The 26594-nt window shown below is 40.1% G+C and overlaps 2 protein-coding genes across 2 annotated transcripts; one reads left to right on the top strand and one right to left on the bottom strand.

Annotated features, from left to right (window-relative positions):
• Nucleotides 1-3959: 3959 nt before the first annotated feature.
• LOC115692451 (phospholipase A1-Igamma2, chloroplastic-like) lies at nucleotides 3960-5578 on the bottom strand. Its single transcript, XM_030619289.1, has 2 exons — nucleotides 4293-5578; nucleotides 3960-4185 (listed from the first exon to the last, which is right to left on the bottom strand). Exons 1-2 carry the CDS (start codon nucleotides 5576-5578, stop codon nucleotides 3960-3962), a joined length of 1512 nt encoding a protein of 503 aa, XP_030475149.1.
• A 7304-nt stretch (nucleotides 5579-12882) lies between these two features.
• On the top strand, nucleotides 12883-18402 carry LOC115692439 (magnesium transporter MRS2-I-like). The gene is made up of 11 exons (XM_030619276.2): nucleotides 12883-13415; nucleotides 13560-13589; nucleotides 14345-14492; nucleotides 14586-14707; nucleotides 15289-15363; nucleotides 15879-16106; nucleotides 16195-16239; nucleotides 17260-17304; nucleotides 17449-17478; nucleotides 17653-17772; nucleotides 17879-18402. The coding sequence occupies exons 1-11, from the start codon at nucleotides 13173-13175 to the stop codon at nucleotides 17963-17965; spliced, it is 1173 nt and encodes a 390-aa protein (XP_030475136.1). The 5' UTR covers nucleotides 12883-13172; the 3' UTR covers nucleotides 17966-18402.
• Nucleotides 18403-26594: the final 8192 nt, after the last annotated feature.

Here is a 26594-nt window from a genome sequence, read left to right as displayed (position 1 = left end):
CTCGCCGGAGGCCGTGGCGAAAGGTTTAGGACTGAATTGGCACCAAAAAAAGGTTTAGGACTAAATTGGCACTAATGCAAAAGGTTTAGGACTGAATTGGCACCAAAAAAAAGTTTAGGACTAAATTGGCACTAATGCAAAAGGTTTAGGACTTTTTTGGCACTTTTCCCTAATTATATGTATATGTATGCATGTGCATAAATATGTACATTTTCAAATAATTTGCCGAATTTACTGACAGAAATCATTATTGGGAATTCGCTGCATGTGTGTTTTACACGAGCATTGCTCATTGCAAGAATGACTTGGGAGAGGTAGTAAGAAACTAGATTATTCTTATCTGTTTACGGTTGTTTTAGAGAGATTTGGCTTGATAGGCTCGGGTGGGGCTCGTTAAGATAAACGGCCTAATTCCCAACCATTTCTTGCGAGCTTGGTGTCGTCCCATATCCTCCCGACATGCTGCAGCCCGTGATTAGCTTAGTTGCCCCGGACATGTGACCACCTACTTACCTTCGGTTATCTATGCCGGGATCTGTAAACCAATCTTTTCGATCTTACTCACTATGATAACCCATCAATTCATTCATTTATAGAGACTTTTGGACTTTTGAATGTCTAGATTTCAGAACCTCTATTGACCTTAGCATCTCCAGACTTTAGCCCAGTAGCGAACCACCGAGAAATTCTCCATAGTAAGTGAGTTGTCACTCCTCGCTTGCCACCTGACATCTAGGTCCACTACGATATCCCGCTTCTCCTCTCACCTCTCTACCTCATCCCGCTTATTGTGCTACTGCTGCGCGATGATGATAATCGTTTCGCATGATTTGGGAACTGCGGGAGTAAACTTTCCCAACAACTTTGAAAAAATCCTCCTTGACAATCATCAATTCTAATCCAAATAACTATGAATAAAAGATCAATGATGTTGGGTCATTATATGGTTTTGATATATGTAAAATAATGAGCCAAGTCCATAGTTAAGGAAAAGGAAAAAAAAAAAATAGTTTATGCCAGGCAGATATACAAAAAAGTTGCACATGGAAAGCTAAGCCACCTAACTAAATTTTTGGGGGGCCAAAAGCTTCTCTTGCATGAAATAACACAGAATGAAAGCTATTCATGTTCTATTCTGACCTGTGTGGATGTACTCTAACCTGGGGAAAATTATTAGGTGCACCCGGGTCATGCGGATCCAATGCATATGACCCGTCGGATCATATGGATCCCACGTATGTCTCGTAAGATCGAACGGTTCGCATGTGTCAAACTAATTGCACCGAATGCACCCAATAACTTCTTCAAAGACAAACAAACAGCGACGTATTCCGATCTAGCAAGTGCGGTCTGTCGTTGATGGTCCTATACTCCAAGGGAGGAGACCAACTTCACGAGGAAACTCCCACAAAAGGAGGAACACAACAATGCACAAAACAGTGGCGCCAGAGGTGAAGGGAAGTGTCGCCTTTTCAGCATTTTTTTTCTGAGATATTCCATATTGATTATTTTTTAATCGATCACAATATTTATAATTGGATATTTGAATCTAAACTTGTTAATAACGAGTGCGCTGGATTATATGTACTTATTAAGTGACCAATTAGGGGATTAATTATAATGAGATACTATGGTATTCGGTCAAAGAATTAGAATTAGTATCTTGACATTTATAGACTATATAAGTAATATAATGAGAATATAGTATTTTGAGTAAGAATTACGATGTTGGAAAAAGCATTCTTAATTTTGAGTGCGTGTGATGATCCCCATGCATAAGAAAATATAATTTTCCATTATTTTATTATATAAAGCTTACATTCATATATAAGTTCACATAGCATATGTCATATCATTCATCATTACATTGTAAAAGGCATATTTTTAGTTTTAGTTATTCTGTATCTATCAAAATACAACAGATATCCTAAAATAAGACGAAGCGACGTCTGGTTGGCCAACAAATAAAATACTGAATCGCTTGATTTGATAGATATGTATCGAATAGTCAATTTGTTACCGAACCAATAGATTCGTGTGCGATTTAGGTGATTAGCAATTCACTAAAGGTCTCGAATCGAACGAATTGTACCATTCTAATAGTAATAATTATGAACTTAACCTGTAGGCCAACACGCTTTCCCGACATTTCCTAATCTCTGGAATTTGGAAAAGTCCCACATTGTCTATAAAAAGCAAATATGGGCCTAACATGTGTTCTCTTTACTCAACAATTAAAGTTTTTTATTAGAATTTTTTAACATAATATTATAGTTTCCATGAAATTTCCGTACATCTCTACTTGTATTTCTCTTCAACCCTAGAGCTTAAGGTTTTTCAAGTGGAAGTTGTAATATGATATTAAAGCCCCGGCAGTAATGGTGAAATTATAAGAACTAAGTCCAATAAATGCAACAAAAACTTGATTCCACTTACTCCATTTTCCTAAGGCTATGCCGTTGGCTGGTGTGAGAGAATATTAATCTCTATTTGTTTTGCGAAAAATGAATGATCTGAAAAATATTTTCCTAAAAATGATCAATTGTCAACGAAAATGTGCGGACAGAAATTATTGACGATAATAAAAAAATATTTTTATTTGACTAATTCTTTCAAGTGATCATTTTAGGAAAATATTTTCCAAATCATTTAGTTTTTGCGAAATAAACGCGGCCTTAGAGTCTAACATTTACTTAATTTAAGTATGAGTCTAATGTACATGACGGCTCTCCCTACTAAGTCTTGGGGTTGAATTCTTATCCTTCTGCTGGAGTTCTCTAATGTGAAACTTTACTGGAGAAATCATATCTTGGACTTTAAATGTTAAGATTTGAACTGGGCGGAACATGTATGAGCGAGTAAGTAGCGTAAATGCGGAAACAAATTTCAATTTGAAGCACCCTAACATGATAATTTTCTTCAAATTAAAGCTTTCTTAGGCCTCGACATCATCGTTGACCCCAGCATGAGCCGCCACACACTTCGCTGGCCATGTCTAGCCTCGTCGCAGTCCCTCCACCTTTGTCTCATGGACTCACTACCTCTAGCAATCAGCTCGATCGAGCACGTGTTTGCTGCGCCTCAACCTCGCATCCGAGGCTCGCGACTTGAGACTTGAGGTTGCCAACCTTAAGAGACCCTAGTCGAGACCTCTACATCCCCGCGGCTCTAGGATCGCCATCGACTGACATGCGAGGTCGCGCGCCCAACCTATTTGTCTTCATGAACAAGAGGGCCACGGAAACAAAGACATCGGCCGGTGACGGCTACAGGAGATGGTCACAGGGAGGCGACAGTAGCGGGATTTGAGGGATGGCCACCGGCAATAGCGGTGGCGTTAGGGCAGGGGCTAGGCTAGCTGGTGGCTCTTCGTCGGAGGAGGAGGGGGAGACAGAGATGCCTGTCATGGTTTTTGCATGTTTGGGATGAATTTCCTCTAAGTCATTTAGTCTGGTCGGATAATTTTACCCAATAAAGTTACCTCATAACTTTAAAGGATCCCAATACCTTCGATGATCCGAGTACTCGTCTCACTTGCCATTTGAACCCACATTCAATTATTAAATCTCCATAATATGTCCTCCATATTATGATGGATCTATTTTAAGAAGAGAATTGGGTACTCTATCCATCAAAATCAATTGCCAACAAAAGAAGAACAAGAGGACTCTTCAGGAAAAAAGGAGGGCAAAGATCAAAGAGCCGGCAGTCGTTCCACTTTCGAAGAGTTGGCACGACTCTATATAGTGGTCTTTTTTCCATGACTGTCTTAGATATAGATAAAAGAATTTAGCCAATACGTTGAGAAAATATCGAGCAGTTGTCACATGTCATGTCATTAACCAAGAGTATCCAATTACCAATCCTACATCATCATATTTGAGAGAGAGAGAGAGAGAGAGAGAGAGAGAGAGAGAGAGAGTTAAAACTCTAAACAAACAAGTAAAATTACTCGCACATCAGACCAGGCTAGCTTCAAGATTAACACCTTCAAAGTGATCCCCCAAATCTTGCCTCTCCGGTTGTGTCCAACGGCCATCCTGGCCTCTCACAAGCCCTTTGTTCTCGAGTTGCATCCACTTTGGTGGGACAAGTAACTCATCTTTCAAGAAGTCAGTCGCTTTGTTCACCAACGCAATGTCTCTCTTGCTGGCGAGCTCAAACTTCTGGCCCTTCCCTTTATACCTATTTGCATTCACACAAGTGAAAATAAGTGCGAGATCTGTTAAGACAATAATGATGGACAAAATGAACTTCATAATGTGAGTTGGACAAAGTAAAGCTGCCCTTACCCATCCAGGAGATGAAGAAGAACTTCCATGTCATGATAACACAACAGATCACCTTCGTCCTTCAAGTAGGGCGAGTTTTCGTGATTCAACGCAAGCTCGATGCCAACATGCGAGTAGCAACCCCATTTTTGCAGTATGGAAGGTGCATATTCATTGAAAATCATACCGGGCACTGTCGGAACCTTGTCATGAACGTTTAACACTCTCAGGACCTTCACTCCTAGCTCCTCAATTCGCTGCTTGAATCTGGCATTGCCGACTCGTGGTCCTGCAAACGAGAACACGCACTTGGGGACTATTTTGCCGTCCTGCCTAATGTCTGTACCCGTCTCTGCTATGTCGTATGCACTTAATATCGCTAGAGCGCTTCCAAGGCTATGACCTGTGATCGTAATGCTCAAATCCTCGTCTGCGTGCTTCCGTACCAACTGCTCTATTTCTTGGAGAACATGCTCCCGCGCGGAATGCTTGCAAAACCTGGAATTTTCATCCTTCTCGGTGTAGAGATGGAGGAACCCCGACTCAACCTTGGCTTTTCGATCAGGGCAGGGGATTCCCTTTTGCCTGACGGGGCTCATGCTGTACATGGCATCCACAATCCACTCGGGCTTCCTCATCGTGCCGCGCCACACTATGGCTATGTCCCGTCGTCCTAGAGCTTTCGACATTTCATCATCTGATACAGCAACGTACCCAAACCAATTAGCTGATTCGCTCCATCTATCTCGCCACAAGGATTTCTTGAAGAAGTGGGGATGGTTATGGATATTGCACGAGGCATAGAGGTAACGGGTCACTTCATATCCAGCCCGAGGAAACTCGAGGGAACGGAAAAACTCGCTTGGCTTGTACCGACAACTGCCACAATACTTGGAGAACAGGTCGGCATCGAACGCGTCATAGGACGCTTGAGCCATTTCCCCGTACCGAATCAGCTCGGCCCACAAGAGGGGGTCGATTGGATCGAGCAAGCCTACCCAATCGCTCTTGCCGTGGATCTCTTCCCATGTGCTTGCCAAGTTGTTGCTAGGCTCTTCGATTGTGCTCCAATGACCATTTTCCTTTGTTCTCTCGCTTTGAAGACCCGGAACAATGCACAAGGACTCATTCTTGGATGATACATTTTGTATGAAAAGTCTTCCGTTCGATGGGGTCTCTCTTCTCGTTAGGCCTCCACATGAGAATCTTATAGATCTTATTGAAGGTGAAATTGGATCATTGAATGTGAAGATCTTGTTGTGGTGAGTGTGATCTCGAAAGAACAACGCACGATATGGTATGGCCATTGAGGGAGCCTATGGTATGAAGCTCTTTCCTTGGTGTTTGATGAGGAAGAGTTTGATTCATCATATGCTTGATGGTTTTGGCTATTTAAAGCAGACTTTGTTGATAAGTTAAAGCAGGTCACTCAACTTTTCTTGGTCTTCGTCTTGTTAATGTATAGATCGTTTCACGAGTTATAAAATTACTTGCAATTTGTCGTCTAACGGAAATTGGAAAATTCCGTCGTTATTAATAGGTTGTATGGAACTGGAATAGCAGGTAAGTGTGAAGTCAATTCGATTATGCATGTTCTATCGATTAAATTAAGCAAAAATCGTGCATTGACAGCTAGTGCAAGTTTCAGTTCATACTAGACCGTATGGTTTGATGTAATTTACTATTTTAAATGTTGGTGTTAATCCCCTTCTCGTGGCGAACTTATGGGGACCGACCAATTTGTGTTCTCATTCACGTAACGTATTCAACTGCATGTTGGCACATGACTAAAGTCAAGTGTCAAAGACGGATTGATTTTATTTTATTTTATTTTGCTGGATAACATATCATTAACACGCATGGACGAATATTTTTATACAAAAGTTATGATTTTTTTTTAGGGAGTTATACAATGGTTATTAATCTAATCTAATATGGGTCTTATGTTTCGTTACTCTTGACTCATGATTTTCATAATTTGCTTATGTGGTTTTACTTATCTCAAACTCATTGTGTTATTCGAGTTCTATGGCGCAAGTATATACTTGTTTTGATGATGAATCATGTATGCGCATAGAATGTGCACGAGGGTTAAATACATGCGTTGAGAAGGAAGATCCACTATTTTTCATACTCTCATTTGATGTTTCTCCCCCTTCATATTCTTTCACGGAATATGTATAAATTTTAGAAGCGCGAACATATGATGATGACACTTCAGGTCGGCTAACTGAAGGTCACAATAAATAGTAGACGTGTGCTGCAACGGCGGTGTTTTGGACTAGTGTGGTCTTTTTATACCCGTCGTATCGGTTTATAATTATCTTCACTTGCGAGTTGTGCGTGATGCCGTCTCTTATTGTTTTTAAGTTATTTTGATATACTATGCAGAAATTATTTGGATTTGTGAGTAATAAAATTAAAGCAATGCACTATAAACCTTAATAACAAAGTTCTTCATGTGACAAAAATAAAACAAATCTAATCAAATGTATAAAGTCAATCTCTGTGAAATGAAACTGAAAAGAAAAACGAATTTACTTGACGTTTCTGGTGGAGTTGCAACTTCGGTACTATCGAATGAAAGATGATGACTTAGTGGAATCCACATGTTCAAGCTGGCCCTTTTAACTTTTCATGCAAATGAAAGATTATGCCACTAACGAAGTCATTTGCTGAAATTTCACGGTTTGGTCCTTTTGGAGGATCTAATTGAATTCACCTTTTGAAATTTTGGGGGCAATGCGTACTTTTAGTAAAATATCTGAGTGATTAGCAAAACTCACAAATCAATTTAATTAGGTACTATAATGACCGAACTTAATTCGTATCTCATTCAATCATTGTATCCCGCACCTATCATTACAACCCTTTAAAATGTCGAATAAATGTCAATGTATCACTGAGCGCTAAAGTTTCAAATATTACAATTCTACCATCTTAAAGAAATTTCGTCCTTGAAATCTGAGATACTTAATTATGAAAATGACTTAAAATATTCATTCTGCAAAATTTCTTTGGTTCCATGATGTTGTCGTAGAACTTTAGTTAGAGCAATCCACTTAGTTTGCCATTGCTCCTTTCGATCTAATATCCGAAGAGGCTTTTCAACGTATGATACCCATTCCTCGATCTCAATATCCATTGCCTGATAGTCTAGAATGGGAGATGGAACGGGGTTGTACTTGCGAAGCATCGGAACATGGAATACATCATGTACACCGGCAAGCTTCGGTGGTGCTAACCGATGTGCCAAATCTCCTACTCATTCCACTATATCGAATGGGCGATAAATTTCAGGCTCAATCTCTCTTTTCGACCAAACCGAGCTACTCCTTTCATTAGTGAAACTTTCAGGAAAACATGATCTCAAACCTGAAACCCCAAAAGCTGTGGCTGTTTATCTACATAAGACTTCCATCGACTTTGCGCAATTTGAAGTCCATTTATTAAAACTGAAATGACATCAGACGAAACTCAAATCAATTTTGGCCCAGTCAATCTCCTCTCGTAACCACTGGGGGTTTACCCCAGTGGCCACCCTTCTCACTTGAGAAGGGGGAGGTGGGGAGTTCGAATCCCCTCCTTCGCAAGGGGTAGGGGTGGGCCCGCGTAGTTTAAGATGTGGGTTTCGACGCCCACGCCCTGCAAGAGGTGGGGCGCAAGTCTGAGTATATATCGTGAGTGAGAGATAGAGTATGACCGACCACAAAAAAAAAAAATCTCCTCTCGCCAACTTCCTCCCCAGCAAATGAGAGATCTACACTCGCGCCCATATAACGCTTCAAATGAAGTCATGCCAACACTTTACCAATAGCTGTTATTATAGACGAACTCAATTAGATGCGAGAGATCATCCCAACTACTCTTAAATCAACTACACGCACGGATGATGAGCGAGACGATGGAGGACTCAAATACGGCATGAGCTTGAATGAGCAAATGGCATGCATAATAATGTGGCAATTGAATATAGCATGAACAATAACAGCTAAATGGCAAATGACGCGGCAGTTGCATACACCATAAGAAACGACATGCAAAAATGACGTGGCAATTAAATACAGCTTGAGCGAGTGACATGCAAAATGACGTGGCGATCAAAGATGGCAGGAGCGAATGACATGCAAAATGACGTGACAATCAAAACCGCCATCAGAGAACCATATGCAAAACGACATGTAAAGATGCGTGGGATGTGGTTTTGAGACACGTGTCAGAGTCCCACGTTAGAAATCGAACTTTCGAACGAGATCAGTTGGCATCCGCGGGGCCGCAATTCATGAACTCGGATCGGGTGGCCACTAGTCCTCCACCTCCGGTCCCATCACCATGGCCTACCCATGCACTTCAGTTTCAATCATTTTGATATCGCTTCCTAAGGGTTGACTTGCAAAATAAGGGGTTTATTCTATCACTTCATATATCAACCACCTCATATCATAGTGAAAAATATTACTAAAAAAGTCATAAATTTATTGTAATTATATCAATGCAGTTCTAAATCTTTTTTTAGGAGCTAATTGAGTCATAAACCTTTTGTCTTTATGCCAATTCAGTCAATTCGACTAATTTTGGCCGAAAATTGCTGATATGGACGTCGCTGTCTTATATGGCACGGCCAGCGCTGAGGTAGACGATTTTTAATAATATTTTAATATTTTTTGAATTTTTATTAATGTGTATTCTTTTTTTCTCTAAACTTAGGGATGGGATGCCCTCATCGGAACTAGGCGACTGCGTGAGGGCCGCGACGCCCTCGCCCACTGCCGATGAGGGCGTCCTAACCCTAAGTACAGGGAAAAAAAAAAACTAAAGAAATGAAAAGAAAAAATTATATAAATATAAAAATATTATTTCTAAAAAGTCCACATTAGCGTCGGCCGTGCTACGTGGCATGGCCGTGCTATGTCACGCCATGCCATATGACACGGCCGGCGTCCACGTCAACAATTTTCAGCTAAAATTGACTGGATAGACTGAATTGGCACAAATGCAAAAGGTAGGATTGAGTTGACACAATCACAATAGATTTATGACTTTTTGGATAATTTTTCCTTTCATTATCCAAAACTGTTAGGGGTGTGCAAAACGGACCGCCCAAACCAAAAACCACCCGGACCGGATTGGACCAGCTAGTTTGGTCCGGTTCCAGGAGTGTCGGTCCGGTTCGCGATTCCTAAAAGTGGAACCGGTGTCCGGGCAGTCCAATTTCCGATTCCAAGGAGACTAGATCGGGTCGACTACATGTATTTTTTTATTTTTTATTTCTTCAAAAAAAAAAGTAAAATGTGAATTAAACACTACGTGAATTGCATTGATAAAAATTAGTAAAATGTGAACTAAGCCCTAAATGACCGGTTCTATTAGACCAGACTAGATCCAGATTTGAACTCGATCGATGGCTCGGTTCAATCCACAGTTCTCAATTTTGAGAAGCGGATCGAAAATCAATCTCCCCTAATTGGAACCTGAATCAAGAACCAATCTCCCCTAGTAACCGTACAGTGTATAATTAACAACAAACAGTGGCATCCGTTCCAGCAACACTCAAACAATCAAATCATAGAATTGAAACGTCCTAGTCACGAATCGATCCAAAAAAACTTCATTCCAACCGCCGGCGTAACGACCTGTAGCGTGCACAGCTACGCTGTCGCACACTTAGAATCTTACCCTAAGAAGGAAACTCCACCTAGACGTGCATTTTCTAATAAAATAAAGAGAGGGACTTTCGGCCCTACCTGGGACTTTAAGCTTTTCTGTACCCTCCCCCCTGTGGATGGAGATGGGGAGCTTTCTAGATTTGATTGGACCGCTGCGAGCCCACCGAACAAATAGACTAGAAGAGAGCTCCTTTTTGAATTGAATTCTTTTATCCTACAGTGGAAACTGATGAGAAGTCTCATCTCATTGGAGGGAGAATAGCGCTCTGGGAATGAAATCTTGGGATGAAAAACAAAGAAAGGCCTCTTTATAGGGAAGGAGGGCCTGCGTTTGTCGGGTCCTCTAACTTTGGCATATAAATGCCTGACTGGTGTGATTCTCACGCTATTGAAAAGCTTATAACGAGAGCTTCCGAACGAACCCGATATTGCTTAGGTGAATCTCAAAATCACGGACCCGAAATTTCGGCCTATATTGAGACCATATGCTCGAGTCTATGAATTGGATGTCGCCTGGGGACTTAACAATTTTAAAAACAATTATTTATCATGACTTAGAGATCTAGAAATTTCCATTCCGATCTTGAAACTTCCAAGTATGGTTTTGGGCTTTGTGACCTATTTTGGGTATTAGGAAAGTTTGATTATCTCGATCAAATTTCTCCTTCATTTGGCAACCGATTGACACTACTTTTGTTGAATAGGAACACTTGTGACCTTTAATTTCGTGACATGAGTTTGAAATCAGATAATCACAAACTTCCCAACATTGATATAAATCGATAACCTGTTTCGGAGGGTCACAAATCGATTGCCAGGTTTGGGTGGCAACAAGAGTATCAAGACTCATTTTGACCAGTAGAATATATATTTGTTTGTCAAAAATTTAATTTAGACCCGATATCTTGCTGGTCAAACATTGATAAATATTTCAAAAATTTCAAACATTTGTAATTAAATTGAGGCTTTAAACATATATCTTAAATATTTTACTTTCATTTACCAAAGATTTTAAACTTTTATTTGGTAAAAGAAAGGCTTCTCTCATTAAATTAAATGCATTAAATGTCCAAAAGTCTATCTCAGCATATTATATTAGAGTAGATTTTCAGCCTCTAAGGCTCTAACATCCATCGATAAATTTTACCAAAATTCATGTGTATAAGCGAGATGTATAATAACAATACCGTTAAGTATGCTCTAACATTGCTCCGATACGTGGTTATAATGTGCCTTGTATACAATATATTTGATAATTATATTATGAGCAAATACCACAAAAAATCCCAAACTATGCCCACTGTGATACAAATACTGCAAAATTTTTTTGTATCACCAAAAATCCTAAACTTGCTCACATGACACGAATACCCTAAACCTTTTTTTGTGTCACGAAAAAATTCAAATTTATACATGTTTGACATATAGACCCTATATTAGAGTTTCATCAAGAGTATACTTGTCACACCGATATAAGTTTAGGGTTTTTTATTATACAAAAAAAGTTCGGAGTATTTGAGTCACAGTAGATATAATTTGAGGATTTTTTTGTGGTATTAATCCTTATATTAAGCGCTGAAATTTTGATACTGTAACTAAGCACAACTTAATAATTACGTGGTAAGAAAGAGCTAACTTAATTGGTTGAGTGATGCGATATGCCATGAAATATTAAACTCCGAAAAATTGTCAAAGTCAAAAACTTCAGCAACCCATTATTAAATACTTAAATCCTCAGCACTTATCTGTCAGTTTCGTTAAGCAAAGCCCCGTGTACTGTCTGACACGGAGTGGGGATTGCCATGGATAAGGAGGTAAACCAGTTTTAAATTTGATGAAGAATGGTGGCTTAGTTGGCTGATGCCGATGCCTTGTTGCTATCTTAAAAGTTCGTGCACATTGGCTTTGGCCAGTTTGATACTCTTATCCTGCCCCAGATGATATCATTAACAACCAATTTATTTCAAGTGGGGTGGGAAGAAAAGAAACATTTGACCTGCCAACGAATCCTGTTGCGTACTACGTTTACAATAAACAACCTTTGAATTGCTGTTGTTAATGTTTTTTTTGGTAAGTGTACTTGGTCCGTGTACATGTTCTTCAAGGGGGGGAGTCCTTACCTCGTAGCCCTTTCATAAGTTGACTTGAGAGATTAAAGATAATTACTACAACATGTGCTGATTAGTTGACTTTGAGTTCAATTATTTTTGTCTGACCCCCCTTTTTTTTGTCCAGATCTTTTTACTTTAAAAGTTAAACGGATGATTTGGTTACAATATCTAAACATTAATATTAATAGTCACCTCGAATTTTTTTTTATTTATAAATTTTGCGGGTTTAAAGGATCGTTATTTGTCGAACGAGCACTAATTTCGACACTGACTCGCGTGAAAAAAAGGAAAAAAAGAGAAGACAGGGGGGGTCTATGAAAAACGAATCACCCAAGCTAAACACATGAATTTTTTGGATCAAGACTTCACATAATCTATTCTTCATCCGGTCTATAAACACTTTAGAAAGTACAAAAAAAAAATAGAAATACAAAAGTAAAATTCTGTTCCTTTTCTTTTGTATCGAGACCGAGTCGTGTTTTGTTGCACAGAATAGAGACGAAATGATCACGCTCCTCTCCGCCGTGTGATTTGAAATAAAGAAGGAGCTCGATTTGGTGGCCAAATTAATTTGCTTATATATCTATAGCAATCTAGCACCAACATAATTTGAAAACATGGATTCCGTTCTTATTTCGGAAAATCACCAAAACACGACTAATTTAAAAAAAAAAAAACAAATTGCCTACTATTTCGGATTCTTAATCTGACTTTTTTTTTGGCATTGTAGCAATAATCACTCTAATTTACCAAATGAAGAAAATAAAAATATATATAATTTAAAAAAAAAAAAACGAACCATTATAATATATATTTCCCCTTCTTCGCGGAGAGTCTACCATTTTCCGTTCACCAATGTGACTCTGTCGACGAAGCCTCCACCAAAAGCATCTTCCTCCCTCCTCCCACCTTCAATGGCCGCCTCCCCTTCCCCCGTCCGCCGTTCTTCGAGAGAGATACGATAAACCCAATTCCCGGACCGCTCGTCCGATTCGTGGGTACCTTTCCTTTTCGCCTCTCGCTTTCTCTTTTCGGTGTGGTGGTGGTGGTGGGTTGGGGGGTTGTCGGAGCCTTTTTGTTGCCTTGGGGGGGTGTGTGTGTGCTCTTCCTGGTGATGTTTAGAGATGGCCCGGGAAGGGACCGTGGTGCCGGCGGACCCGCAGCAGGCGGTGAAGAAGAAGGGCCAGTCGTCGCGGAGCTGGATCCTCCTCGACACGGCGGGGCGCGGGACGGTGCTGGACGTCGACAAGTACGCGATCATGCACCGCGTGCAGATCCACGCGCGGGACCTGCGCATCCTCGACCCGCTCTTGTCCTACCCCTCCACCATCCTTGGCCGTGAGAGGGCCATCGTTCTCAATTTGGAGGTCTGTTTTTTTTTTTTTTGTGTGGACTTTTTCGTAAATGGGTCTCTCTCTCTCTCTCTCCTCTTTCTTCTTGAAGTTCCTTGAATGGGTGCTGACTATTGTCTTTTACTGTTGTGTCTGTGGGTGTTTGAAACCTTTTTGCAGCATATCAAGGCAATTATCACTGCTGAAGAGGTTAGTGCATAGTGGCTTGTGCTTTTCTTTGTGGTTAATGTCTGCTTATTGAGCAGAGCGGTACTTGTATGATGTCTGGAAGCCCCGTGTTTTGTCACTTCTGTTTTGGAAGAACTTACTTTGGCTTAGCTTGGGATGTTTTTCATGTTTCTTTGACTAATTTAATTGAGTTTTCTCTTCTTGCATTCTGTGAAGTTTTTTATTTTTATTTTTTTTATTGCAATGAGTACTGGTACCATCAACTGGATTCTGAGGTTGCTAAATGGTTAGTGGCCGGGCCTTAATTAGCCGAGGACTGATTTTGTCCCTGGTTTAGCATAACTTGTCTTTCAGTCGCAAGCTTGAACCGCAACTGTTCAACACAGTGAATGCCTTCATTTCCGAAATTATCATATGCCTTTTCCTCTTTTTTTTTCCAGCCAATTTTGACTGAACACAGCTTTCTCGTTATTTACAAGTCTTTAGATAATTCCTTTTGGTTGTTGAGCTACGTAGACCTTTTGCATGAGCAGGTGTCTCTGTTTTTTTTTGTGAAACTACTTAACTAGCTAGGTACTTGTATTTATGCTTTGCTCAGAGATTAAAAAAAAAAAAAAAATTTCTTATGATGTACTTAAACGGTTGTGCAAGAATGGAATCTGATATCTTCTAGTGGGAAATTTCTTTCTCCCTTATGTAGAGAAATAAGTTAGTTCTGGGTCAGTTTATTCTCTTGTTTTATATGATAAGTTAGCACTTGCATTATTGGCTTGTAGGTGTTGCTTCGAGACCCATCAGATATAAATGTTATACCAGTTGTTGAGGAGCTCCAACGGCGATTAGCTGTAAATGCCATATGCCAGGGTCAAGACGATGCAAAAGAGTACTCTCATGGACATAATGATGAAGCTGGGGAAGATGATGGTATGGGGTGTGTTTGAGTTGGTTCTTTCTAATTGGATTTGTTTCAAGCTGGCCATCTTTTGATAGCTGTAATGTGATGGTGCTGCTATGCAGAGTCTCCATTTGAATTTCGTGCCTTGGAGGTAGCTTTGGAAGCAATTTGTAGCTTTCTTGCAGCACGTACTACTGAATTGGAGACTGCTGCTTATCCTGCTTTAGATGAGCTCACCTCAAAAGTAAGTAGATTCACTGTCCCATCTCACTGAAAAAATAAAATAAAATAAAAAAAGCTCTGTTGAGGTTCTTTAATTGTTTTAGGCTTCTCCTTCTAAAGGAGTGATTTGCGGCTGAACGCTGCCATTTGTGCAATTCTTAGCGTAACTAATAATATTGTTTGTGCGGAAATAGATATTGTTTTACTGATTGAAATGTGTTTCTGGTGTAGCTTTCATTTGTTGAATTCCAGGCATTTCTGCCTCCCTTTAAGGATTTTATGACTGAGTGATTGGTGAACTCTTGAAGACTGGTCCTTGGTTTTGCATGCTTGATGTGATGTTATGCATGATCAGCTGAATTTTGTTAGTTGCTATTTCTCCTAGAGATTCGTTATTGTGCTTCTGAAAGTGTTGATTGATGATGATGCTGTAATTCTTCTTATGGGGCTTTTGCCTCTTTGGCATAATCAAGCCATTATTCTTTATGTTTGGAATTTTACAGCAATGTCTTGATGCTGGCTGGTCGATCATGCTTCTTTGCTCAATCTCAGTTTGAAATGTCTATTTTAAATTTGCATGTTTGTTGTCTGTGGTCTTTGTAGATCAGCAGCCGTAACTTGGATAGGGTTCGTAAATTGAAGAGTGCGATGACAAGGCTAACAGCAAGGGTGCAAAAGGTATTGTGAGTCACTTTTTGCCCTGCAAAGTTATGTAACTTCTGGGTCATTGCTGAAATCAAAATGGTTTACCTTGCCAATATCTATCAACTTTTTCGACTGAGTATGATATCTTTGTGAGTAACATAAAATTTTAGTTTGTCCTTGTCTATCTTGATTCTATGTACTCATGCAACTTTAAGGACTTGGCCTAGACTTACTGACAATCCTATGTATGGTAAATTGTTTGTATCTTTAAATTGAGTGTTTAGATGAGCTTGTATGAAAAGTCATACTTGATTAATATGTACATAATCGAGATAGATCTAATTGTCTTCATGAAATGGTGCCCTACTGAACATGGCAATCTCTCTCTCTCTCTCTCTCTCTCTATTTAGAGGAACATCGTTGAACAGAACCTCTTTCTGATATTCTTAATCATAGACTTTTCTGTCACTATACACGGATGTCTTCTTCTCGGTACCTATGATGTGTAGGAGGGTAACATCTTGAAAGGTATTTGTGGTACATTGCAGGTAAGGGATGAGCTTGAGCAACTACTAGATGATGATGATGATATGGCTGACTTGTATTTGTCAAGAAAACAAGTTGGTGCATCTTCCCCTTTAAGTGGTTCAGGAGCCCAAAATTGGTATCCTGCTTCCCCTACCATTGGCTCGAAGATATCTCGAGCCAGTAGGGCGAGTGTGGCAACAGTTCGTGGAGACGAAGATGATGTTGAGGAGTTGGAAATGTTACTTGAGGTTTCGCGCTATTTCCTGTTGGTGTTATTGTGGATGCTGTCTTTATTTCTGTTGTTTCTTGAATGGGCATCAATTTCGTTTTTTTCAGGCTTACTTTATGCAAATTGATGGCACATTGAACAAGCTGACAACAGTAAGTACTTGTCTCAGATAGGGAATTATCTGCACGATCCTTTAGTTGCTGCACTATTCGCCTGCATTTATCTGCTGTCAAATCTTGGGTAGAGTGCTTTCATTGATGCTTTAGACAGGTAATGAATTTCAGTGATGCTTGTGCTACAATTTTTTCATTTCGTCTGCATCATTGTGATACATAATTATACTACAAATGATCATTGAGGAACATTTTTGTTAGCATTGTTTACACTCTCATTTGAGTTAGGATGGCTAAATGAAACCTGTCTAATTACTATATTTGAGCCTATTGAAATCCATTAAGAGACTTTAATTTTTATACACCAGTACAGGGTCAACAATGAACAGTTATCATGGTGTTGGGAGATTGAAATTTGTGATGTGTCGTAATTGAAGTCGAAAATGTCCTGTACTAAATAAAATCAATCTCTTAGGCTCCGTTTGTTTACTGGAAAATGAATGACTTGAAAGCATTTTCCTAAAAATGATCGATTTGTATTGCTACAAAAATGAACGAGTGAAAAATATTCTCATCGTCCACGAAAATGTTTAGACATAAATTGTTGTCAATAATGAAAACATTTTCCATTGACTAATTATATCAAGCGATACAAGCGATTATTTATAGGGAAATGTTTTCCAAACCATTCATTTTCCGCGAAAAAAACACAGCCTTAATAATGATTTGCTTTTGTTTATTTAGGGTAGCAGATAAATTATCGACATGTTGATTTTGTGCTAATTTCACGCTATTAAGGAAGTTTGGAAATCTTTTAACAGATTGATTCATTATGTGCTCTGGTCAAACAGTCACCCAAATTCTCAATTTGCTTGCTCTGGATCACTTGCGATGCATGGCTAAAATAATTGTACTTTTGAGAGTTTGATTACTGGTGCCACAATATAAGGCCCTTTGTCTACAAGTGCATGGTTCAATTTGGTAACTAAATTGGCTTATCTTTGCTGTCTAATGTCCATTTTTCAAAAAAATTGATTTGCCTAAGTTGCACATGTGCAGCTTCGGGAATATATCGATGACACAGAGGACTACATTAACATTCAGGTAATTGGATTGATTAAGTTAGTTGCAAATCATGTTTCTATAAAGAGAATTAAATAGATAAAAAGGTGAAAAACACAAGTTTTGCATAGACTTGAGTCATTGTTTTCTTTTTCCTGATATTCTAAGTACTTTCTTTTTCCTCAGCTTGATAATCACCGGAATCAGCTAATTCAGGTGCTTTTGTCTCTCTCTCTCTCTCTCTCTCTCTCATTGTCTATATTCATATTCTCAATTGATTCATTTTTATATGCGTACTCAAAGTAGTTCTCTTCTTCATTTAGTTGCTAATGTTCGGAGTCGTTGAATTGATTTACATGTTCTTTATCTCCTCTCTGTCTATGGTTGCAGCTAGAGCTCTTCCTGAGTTCAGGAACTGTTTGTTTGTCCATCTATTCTTTGGTTGCTGGCATTTTTGGTATGAACATACCTTATAATTGGAACGATAACCATGGATACATGTTCAAATGGGTAGGCCTAAACCCTTTAATCAATAACTTCATCGTCTCATCTCCTTCTTGACTTCTCTTCTCAACTTCACTTTTCCTTAAAATAAACTTTGCGCTAACGCTGGCAGGTCGTGATTGTGACTGGAACCATTTGCGCATTCTTATTCGTCATTATAATGGCATATGCTCGTCATAAGGGATTGGTCGGATCTTGACTTTGCATCTCTCGAGCTGGCCTTTGGGACAACTAAATGGCAGGGCCACGAGGATGGAGTATGTTTTGATTCAGAGAGCTGAAAATTGTTATACTCGTGTTGCTGAGATTGTTGGTACACTCTTATTTCCCATTTTAGTTGATAAACCATAGAAGGAAAAATCCCTCAGGACAGCATTCATTAGCAGCAATTGTGGATAAAGCTTATAGGGAATCATTTTTTTCCCCCTTCTTTACATAAATTTTCTTGATTTCACACAGAATGATTGGTTGTACCACAAACTTGTTACACACGATAGTTGTGACTAACCGTCGAATAATCGGTACTTACATAGTACGTAATTCTTAGTAGATTGCTAATGTTGTTCCCTTTTGGAGGTGAATTTGCGTAGTGTGTCGGACCATCTTGCTCAATCTATTCAAAGCCTTATGATACAATGCTGCATTTATTTGACAAAACTGATTATGATCGGATTCTTCTCTTGTTTATGTGGATGACATGATCATCACGGGAGATAATACAGTTGATATTACATATCTTATGAGATGTCTCCATGGACAACGAGAGGTGAAAAGATTTTGGAGGTTGAGTTACCTTTAAGATTTGGTGTTCTCTGGCGAGATGAAAGTGATTTGTATCTCGGGCCAAATATGCTGGTGATCTTTCTGGAGATGGCTGAGTTTAGAGTTGTGATAGGATCGACTTCTATTGTGGACTTCATCTGCATACAACCACTAAAAGATCCAAAGGGTTCAATTTGGTATGTTCGACAATGCACTGTCCAAAAACCTGTTAAGCTTCTAAATAAATGGGGCTTGATCCTTGTCGATTTGAAACTTATTGGAGTCTTACATAGATTAAGACTAGACTCTGCATCTTAAGTCATGCTATTACTTTCGGCGGTAAACAGAAAAAGAAGGCCTAATTCCCTAAAAGAACTCAACTTTAAGTTTAGTCCCAATTTTACTTTGAACTTGTTTTTTGTCTATCTCCGACTTTCACTTCAGTCTCAAATCTGCTACCGTTAGTCCTCTGGCAAAAATCTCCGTTAATCGTCCAACGGGGATAACGTGGCTTTTCCACGTTAGCAATAGGTTTATGTCATCTGCTTACTGTGTATTTTTCTCCACTCTTCATCACCCTTATCTGCTTTTGCTTCTTTGTTCCTTGCAACCTCCATTAACAGAGGTGCTCGAGCACAAAGCTCAAATCTGGGTCGGCGATTTTATCGGATCTTCCTTACAATCTATCACACAACTTCCTCCTTCCTAATCGGAGCTGCAACTTGTTAATTTCAACTCAACAGTATCTCGGGTCAATCATTTCCAACTTAAAAAACTTGTCAAAGCGACGAATTTCTCAATCTCAGCTTCAAGAACTTGGAACTCAGGAGACTCGAACAGCTGAGAGCATTGATAGTGACTAAAAGAGAACTCCTTGAGAAGTTAATTATCCCAGGAAGCTCAAAGAAGCTTTAATGAACTGTGGGTGTTGACATGTCCAAAGCTAGTTGAGATTAAAGCCTCGTCACTGTTCATCATCCTCTTCGCAAGGGCTCACTTGGCCACGGCTTCCCCGGTGCTGATCCACCTCTGATGCAGTGCCACGGCCTTCGACAACCCCTCCGCGACAGTTGGTAGTCGTCCGAATCATCTCTGGCCATTTCAGCCAAGGCCCTATTTTCGATTCCATTTATTCAAGCTTCAAGAAGCCATTTTTATTAGCCACCAATTTTGCTCAGCCATCCCCGAAGTTTGTTTACTATAACACAAATATCCCAAACTTTTTTATATATCATCCAAACTAATATTCAAAACTCCTAAACTTGTATCAGTATGACAAAAATACCATTCATCACAATTCATCCAAGATCACCTTAAAATCTGACATAGCAGCTTATGTGGACAATGATGGGCCAACAAAAATGATGTGGATCTAAAGTGGCTTTATGACTATTGGTGGAAAGAAAAGTTTGGGTCACTGATACAAGTTCATGAGTATTGATGACACAGAAAAAGATTTAGGGTATTGGTGTCACGGTGGACAGAATTTATAAAATTTGGTGGTAGACGGAGAGTTTTCTTGTCAATCGGTGTAAGTTTGGAGTATTGGTGACACGAGAAAAAAATTTAGGGTAGTGGTATCATCCTAGTTTTTTTTTGTGGTGGACGTAGGGTGCAAAGTTTAGGATTTTTGGTGGTGGACAAAGGGTATCTTTATCACACTATTACAATTTTAGAGTTTTGGTGGCACCAAAAAAAGTTTAGGGTACTCGAATCTATTAAGATTCGACGCACAATCACGATGAAATAGAGAGTAAAAGCGAGAAAAAGAAATCTAGACACAATATTTTTATCGTGGTTCACTTTTAAACTAGGGTTACATCCAACAGAAGATTCTACTATAATTAACACCCCGCACCTCTCTATTATAATTTTCAATTACAAGAGAATAAAAATATATATAGGCAATACAATTATTATTTATGAGCTCAAATTCAAACTATCAATAAAATATGAGTTTAAATTATAAAAGCCATAAAAAAATACTATAAAAGCCACTTGGCTTTGCGGGGTTGCTACCCCTGCCTGTTCAGCAGGAAGTAGGACCCTCATGCTTTCCTATCTCTAGCAGGAATATAAATCACATCCCAATAATATCATAGTAGCAGAGTTTATTGGCGGTGTTTTGTCCGATTTGAAATAGGTGGAAAAAGTGCAACACATCGTGCTGTGTGCCTTTATTTTTGACTGAAAAGTGCAACCTACACTGTGCAAGAGCATTTTTTATGAGATGAAGAAGGGGCAGGCACTGAATGTTCTTTCCTTAGCAAATGAAACCAAGTATCATCTTGTTCGTGCACAACATCCTCGACAATAACATCTTTACACAACAGATTTTCCGACATCAATGACCAGCATCCTCAAAGAGTTAACAACGAGCTCAATTTACTCAAATTATTCTAGAATTGAGAGGATTAAGATGATTTTGGGTTTGGGGTTAAATTTATTCACAAGTGATGTTCGTATATATGATACCGTGATTAAAGTTTTGGCTGGAGATACGTTTTGCTATCTAATCTGGAATGACAGAAAGTACAGCCCTATGCTATAAAGTGCAAGTTTAGAGAAAAGAATTGTTCGTCATATCCTGTTGAAACCAGCTATGTAGATATCAATTCTTACTGCACGTTTGGTTAGAGGATCAGTTAAAGTAGCCATGTAGGGGCTCTTGGGGTTATAATGGAATAGACCTGTTTTGGTTGAAGTATCAGTTGAAGCAGCCATGTATGAGCTCTTGGGATTATATTGGACTAGGAAGCACGGACACTCTCCGGGGGCCTCCGTGTTGATGTTGGACGCGTGTTGGACGCCGACACGCTTCGACACATGACCGACATATGGTCAACAGGTATCAGACATCCGACACTTGGTCAACGCTCCGGATATGCCAGCGATACGCGAGTCCAGCATCTCGACACACTACTTCGACATGCACGGGTCACTTTTAAAAACTTTCAATAAATTAGGGGTCAAAATATAAATCTATAAAAAATATATATACTTAAGTCATATACCCATAAGCCCCAAAGTTAATATATTCAGCTAGGCCAAAAAAACCTAACCGTAAATTAGGTGGAATGTGGATTGCTTGTTTTTTTTTCCTCCAAGTTTTATGGATATTTAGAATGGAATGTAATTGAATTTGTCAATTGGAAATAATGAATGATATTAACAAATGGTGGATTGATGTTTTCGGTGTAAATTCATTATAGAATTTTATTATTATTTATTTATTTGTGGATTTGAATCAAATTAATTTGATTGAAATAATCATTAAAATGATAATTTATCATGTATATATAAAAATATACATTTAATATATAACATGTCCCAACGCATTGAAATTCTCTATTTTTTGAGAAATGACGTGTCGGCGTTTCATATTGTGTCATGTCATGTTGCGTGTCGGGGTCGGTGTCAGTTCTACTTAAATAATGGAACAGACCTGTTAAAATAAGTCAAAGACCCACTTCTGAATCCATATAAGATGGGTTGAGTTGTTATATGTTTTAGTTATAGTCATAAATGAGTTTACAACTTTCTTGGACCCAACCCACCTTTATGACTTTTTATTCATTCTCTTTTGCCCTCATTCAATCTTGCATTCACTCACTCCGCACTCTTCGCTCAATTTGGGTATGAGTTTTTCTATATTTGGTTATTTTAGTAATATGGATCGAGTAGGATACGTGTCACTAGAATATGCATTGTATGGAAATGGTTTAAAACGGGTTAAAAGGGTCTCATTTTTACTCGAACCAAAACCGACCTGCCCGTTTGATCGGTCTTTAGTGGAACAAGCGCCGGTCGGCGGAGGCCGAGATCTTGGTGTAAGGGAGAACGGCGGCGGCCTGCTGGAGGTCGAGCATCTCGCCGCGGAGCTTGTCAGGCTTGGTGTCGATGAGGGCCAGCTCATCAGTGGGGTCCTGGGTGAGGATGGTCTGGGCGATGTCCATGCCGACATTGCCAACCCCGACGACAGCGATCTTTGTGTGGCGCTTGGAGCGCAACGGGGGCGGGGTGTTCTGGATCGGCTTGAAGAAGGCTTGGGTTAGGTCCAAGCCGCTGTGCATATATGGTTTGGGCTTGTGTTTTGTGAGTTGCGGTTGGTCAGGCATGGTTGTAACTGTTGATGTTTAGAGTCAGAGAGAAAACAACGACAAAGTGTTTATGGTGGCTCAACCCTAATTAGGGTTGTATGATATGTATTTATAGGAGTGACTAATTACAGAAAGGGTACACATATAAACATAATTACATAAATACCCCATAATACATATAATTATACATTAATACTCCCCCTCAATCCGAAGTAGGTGTAACAACTGAGAGATTGGATCTTAACAACGCGTGACGCGGACTAGGTAGTCCCTTGGTGAAGATATCTGCCAATTGATCTGTTGTAGGCACGTAGCGAACATGGAGATCTCCGGAAGCAACCCGTTCTCGAACAAAATGGTAATCCAACTCAATGTGTTTGGTGCGAGCATGAAACACAGGGTTGATAGCAAGATAGGTGGCAGAGATGTTGTCACAATAAACGGTGAGAGGATTATAAAGGGGGACCCCAAGCTCACGAAGTAAATGACGAATCCAAATAGTCTCAAGAACACGGTGAGCGACAAAGCACGATACTCAGGCCTCCTACTAGAACGGGCCACGGTGGGTTGCTTCTTGGCACTCCATGAAACAAGATTGGTGCCTAGAAAAACACAAAACCCGGAGGTGGACCGTCTAGTATCGGAGCATCCAGCCCAATCTGCATCGGCATAAGCAGTCAAGGAAGTGGGAGAACCCCGCTCAATGAGCAAGCCATGGGTGGAGGTGCCAGCTAAATATCGGTATATACGTTTGACGGCCTGGAGATGAGGTAATCGTGGTTGATGCATGAATTGACTAACCAAATTAACAGCAAAACTAATATCTGGTCTGGTCATAGATACATACTGTAGAGCACCAACCATTTGTCGATACAACGTCGGAGAAGCGAGAACCTCACCATCATTAGCAGACAATAGAGTCTTCGAGGCTAGAGGAGTAGATACAGGCTTGACCTTAACAAGGTCAAACTTGCGCAAAAGACTATCAACATACTTGGCTTGAGATAAAAGCGTACCGTCAGAGCGGTGATGAGCCTCAATGCCTAGGAAATAGTGAAGTGGTCCAAGATCCTTCATAGCAAATTCCTGTGAGAGTCGAGTAATCAAAGACCGTAATAACTTAGGAGTATCACCGGTGACAAGGATATCATCAACATACAGCAGGAGATACACACTGCCCCGAGAAGAAGCATAGACGAATAATGAAGGATCGGCCTTACTCGCCATGAAGCCCAAAGATAATAAAAAACTGCTGAAGCGATGAAACCATGCACGTGGAGCTTGTTTTAATCCGTAGATGGCTTTCTGGAGACGGCACACATGATTCGGGAATTCAGGATGAGAGAAACCGGGAGGTTGGCGCATGTAAACTTCCTCACAAAGGATGCCGTGTAAGAAGGCATTCTTGACATCAAGTTGACGTATGGCCCATCCCGAGCAAATTGCAATAGAGAGAACAACCCGAATTGTAGTGGGTTTAACGACTGGGCTAAAAGTCTCGTCATAGTCCAGTCCAGCTTGCTGCTTAAATCCCTGTGCAACGAGGCGAGCTTTGAAGCGTTCCACAGTTCCATCAGATTTTTCCTTAATCTTAAAAACCCATTTACAACCGACTAAATTCTTAGAAGGATCAGGTGGTACAAGATCCCACGTGTGATTGGTGACCAAGGCATTAAATTCATCTGCCATGGCCGCTTTCCAACGAGGGTCAAGAATAGCCTTAGAATAGCAAGTCGGTGTCTCGTCATGAAAAGAATGAGAGAGATTAAAAATTTTCCTCTGTTTAGAAATTCCAGATTTGGCACGAGTCTGCATAGGATGAGTCGGAAGAGAGGAAATGGAAGTGGTAGAGCTAGATAGAGATGTAGAGGGGATTTGTGGGTCTGTTATGGGAGGAATTTTGTCGGGAGAGGAGTGAGGTTGAGACATAGTGACTGAGTTCGGAGAGAGGGGAGGTGGAGGTGAAAAAGAATTGGAAGTAGATTCGGTAGTTCGAGAGGAGGAGAGAGGCAAATTAGGAGGTTGGGCTTGAGAAGAAAAAGGAGGCGGATGAGAAATTTGAGGGCCAAAGGAAGTAGAAGGAAGAATAGATTGATTGGAGTAAACAAAAAGTGAAGAAGGTGATGTAGAACAGTGGGGTACGGGACTATGATTTGAAGATTTTGTTGAAAAGGGAAAATTCTCCTCATCAAACCGAACATGACGACTGATAAAAACACGACCACTTGACCGATCAAGGCAACGATAGCCTTTGTGATTTGACGCGTACCCAAGAAATACACATGGCACAGAATGAGGTGCCAGCTTATGAGAGACACGAGACGGAAGAAAAGGATAACAAGCACACCCAAAAACCCGAAAGAACGAGTAATCAAACTTGAACCCAAATAAACAGTGGAAAGGAGAAATATTAGATATGACAGGAGTGGGAAGTCGATTAATGGTGTAAACAGCAGTGAGAAGAGCATCGACCCAATATGAAGAAGGCATATGAGCATGGATTAATAAGGTTCGAGACATTTCAACTAAGTGTCTGATTTTGCGTTCGGATAAACCATTTTGAGATGGGGTTTGTGGACAAGAAAAACGTTGAATAATACCATTTTCACGTAAGTATGTTTGAAACGCATTGCTGGTATATTCACCTCCCCCATCAGTTTGTAAAAATTTAATTTTGGCATTGCACAGATTTTCGATAAAACAACGAAAGCGATGAAAGTGTGTAGGCACTTCAGATTTATTTTTCATGGGAAATGCCCAAGTGAACCGAGAATAATCATCAATGAATAACACAAAATATTTGAAACCAGAATTAGAGAAAATTGGACTCGTCCATACATCAGAATGAATTACAACTAAAGGAAAAGATGCACGATGACTAACAGACTCAAAAGGCAATCGATGAGACTTGCCTACAAGACAGGACTCACATGATATCAACTTAGAACTAGAATTGCAAACACGACTCAAAACTTGTTTATTTGGATGGCCAAGACGAGCATGCCAGCGAGTGAGTGAAGCAGAGGAAGCCACGATAGGATGCGACTGAGATGACACCATTGAGTTGGAAATCGGATAAAGACCATGAGAAGAATCAGCTTGGAGGAGAACTTTCCCGGTTTGTTTGTCCTTCAAAGAAAAGGATGAACCATTAAAATCAATGGCACAAGAATTTTTATGGCAAAGTTGAGCAACGGAGAGAAGATTGCGAGCAAGATTAGGAACATGATAGACGGGAGATAATAATAAAGATCGAGAACCAGTATGTAAAAAGGCTTTACCGACTTGCTTAACAGGCAATAAACGACCATCACCAACCGAGACTTTTGTCAAATCGTAAAAAGGTCTAGGATTTAGGATGTTACCAATATCACTAGTCATGTGTGCCGACGCTCCACTGTCAAGATACCAAGATGAATCAGAGGTCTCACCAACCGAGAGAGCTGAGAACGAGTCCGACAGATCAGTAGTGGTAAAAGCATGGTTGAATCGTTGTCGACATTGTAGTGCAGTATGCCCAACTCCGTTACATATCTGACAAGTAAGATGAGGCCTAGATCCGAGAATACCTCCCGGTGTGAAAGGGGGAACATAGGGCTTCGAACCACCACGAGACCGACCAGAGGAGGTGGAGGAGGCATAGGGAGCCGATAATGATTGCGAACCAAACCGATCATAGGAAGATTGCCAATTCGATTTATCACGCGAGAATCGTCCACCTTGTCCCCGACCAGATCTACGACCTCTAGAATTACGTCCACCTCGAGATCCTCGAAACGGTGGACTGGGTGAAGTGGTGTGACCAATCAAAGCATGATGAATATCAGATGAAGATGATGCATTGGATTTTCGGAGAAATCGTTCTTCTTGGATGAGGAGACGTGACCGCAGATCACCGAAGGAGAGAATTGTAGGGCCGTTTGTGACCATAGTGACAAAAGGATCATACTCAGATGGGAGCCCATT

Source organism: Syzygium oleosum, unplaced genomic scaffold (genome assembly GCF_021117445.2).
Source record: "Syzygium oleosum isolate NSW1041296 unplaced genomic scaffold, Sole_v2.1 Sole_v2.01, whole genome shotgun sequence".
Classification (NCBI taxonomy): domain Eukaryota; kingdom Viridiplantae; phylum Streptophyta; class Magnoliopsida; order Myrtales; family Myrtaceae; genus Syzygium; species Syzygium oleosum.
The sequence above is the reverse complement of the archived record's forward strand: the minus strand, read 5'-3'. Positions and strand labels throughout refer to the sequence as shown.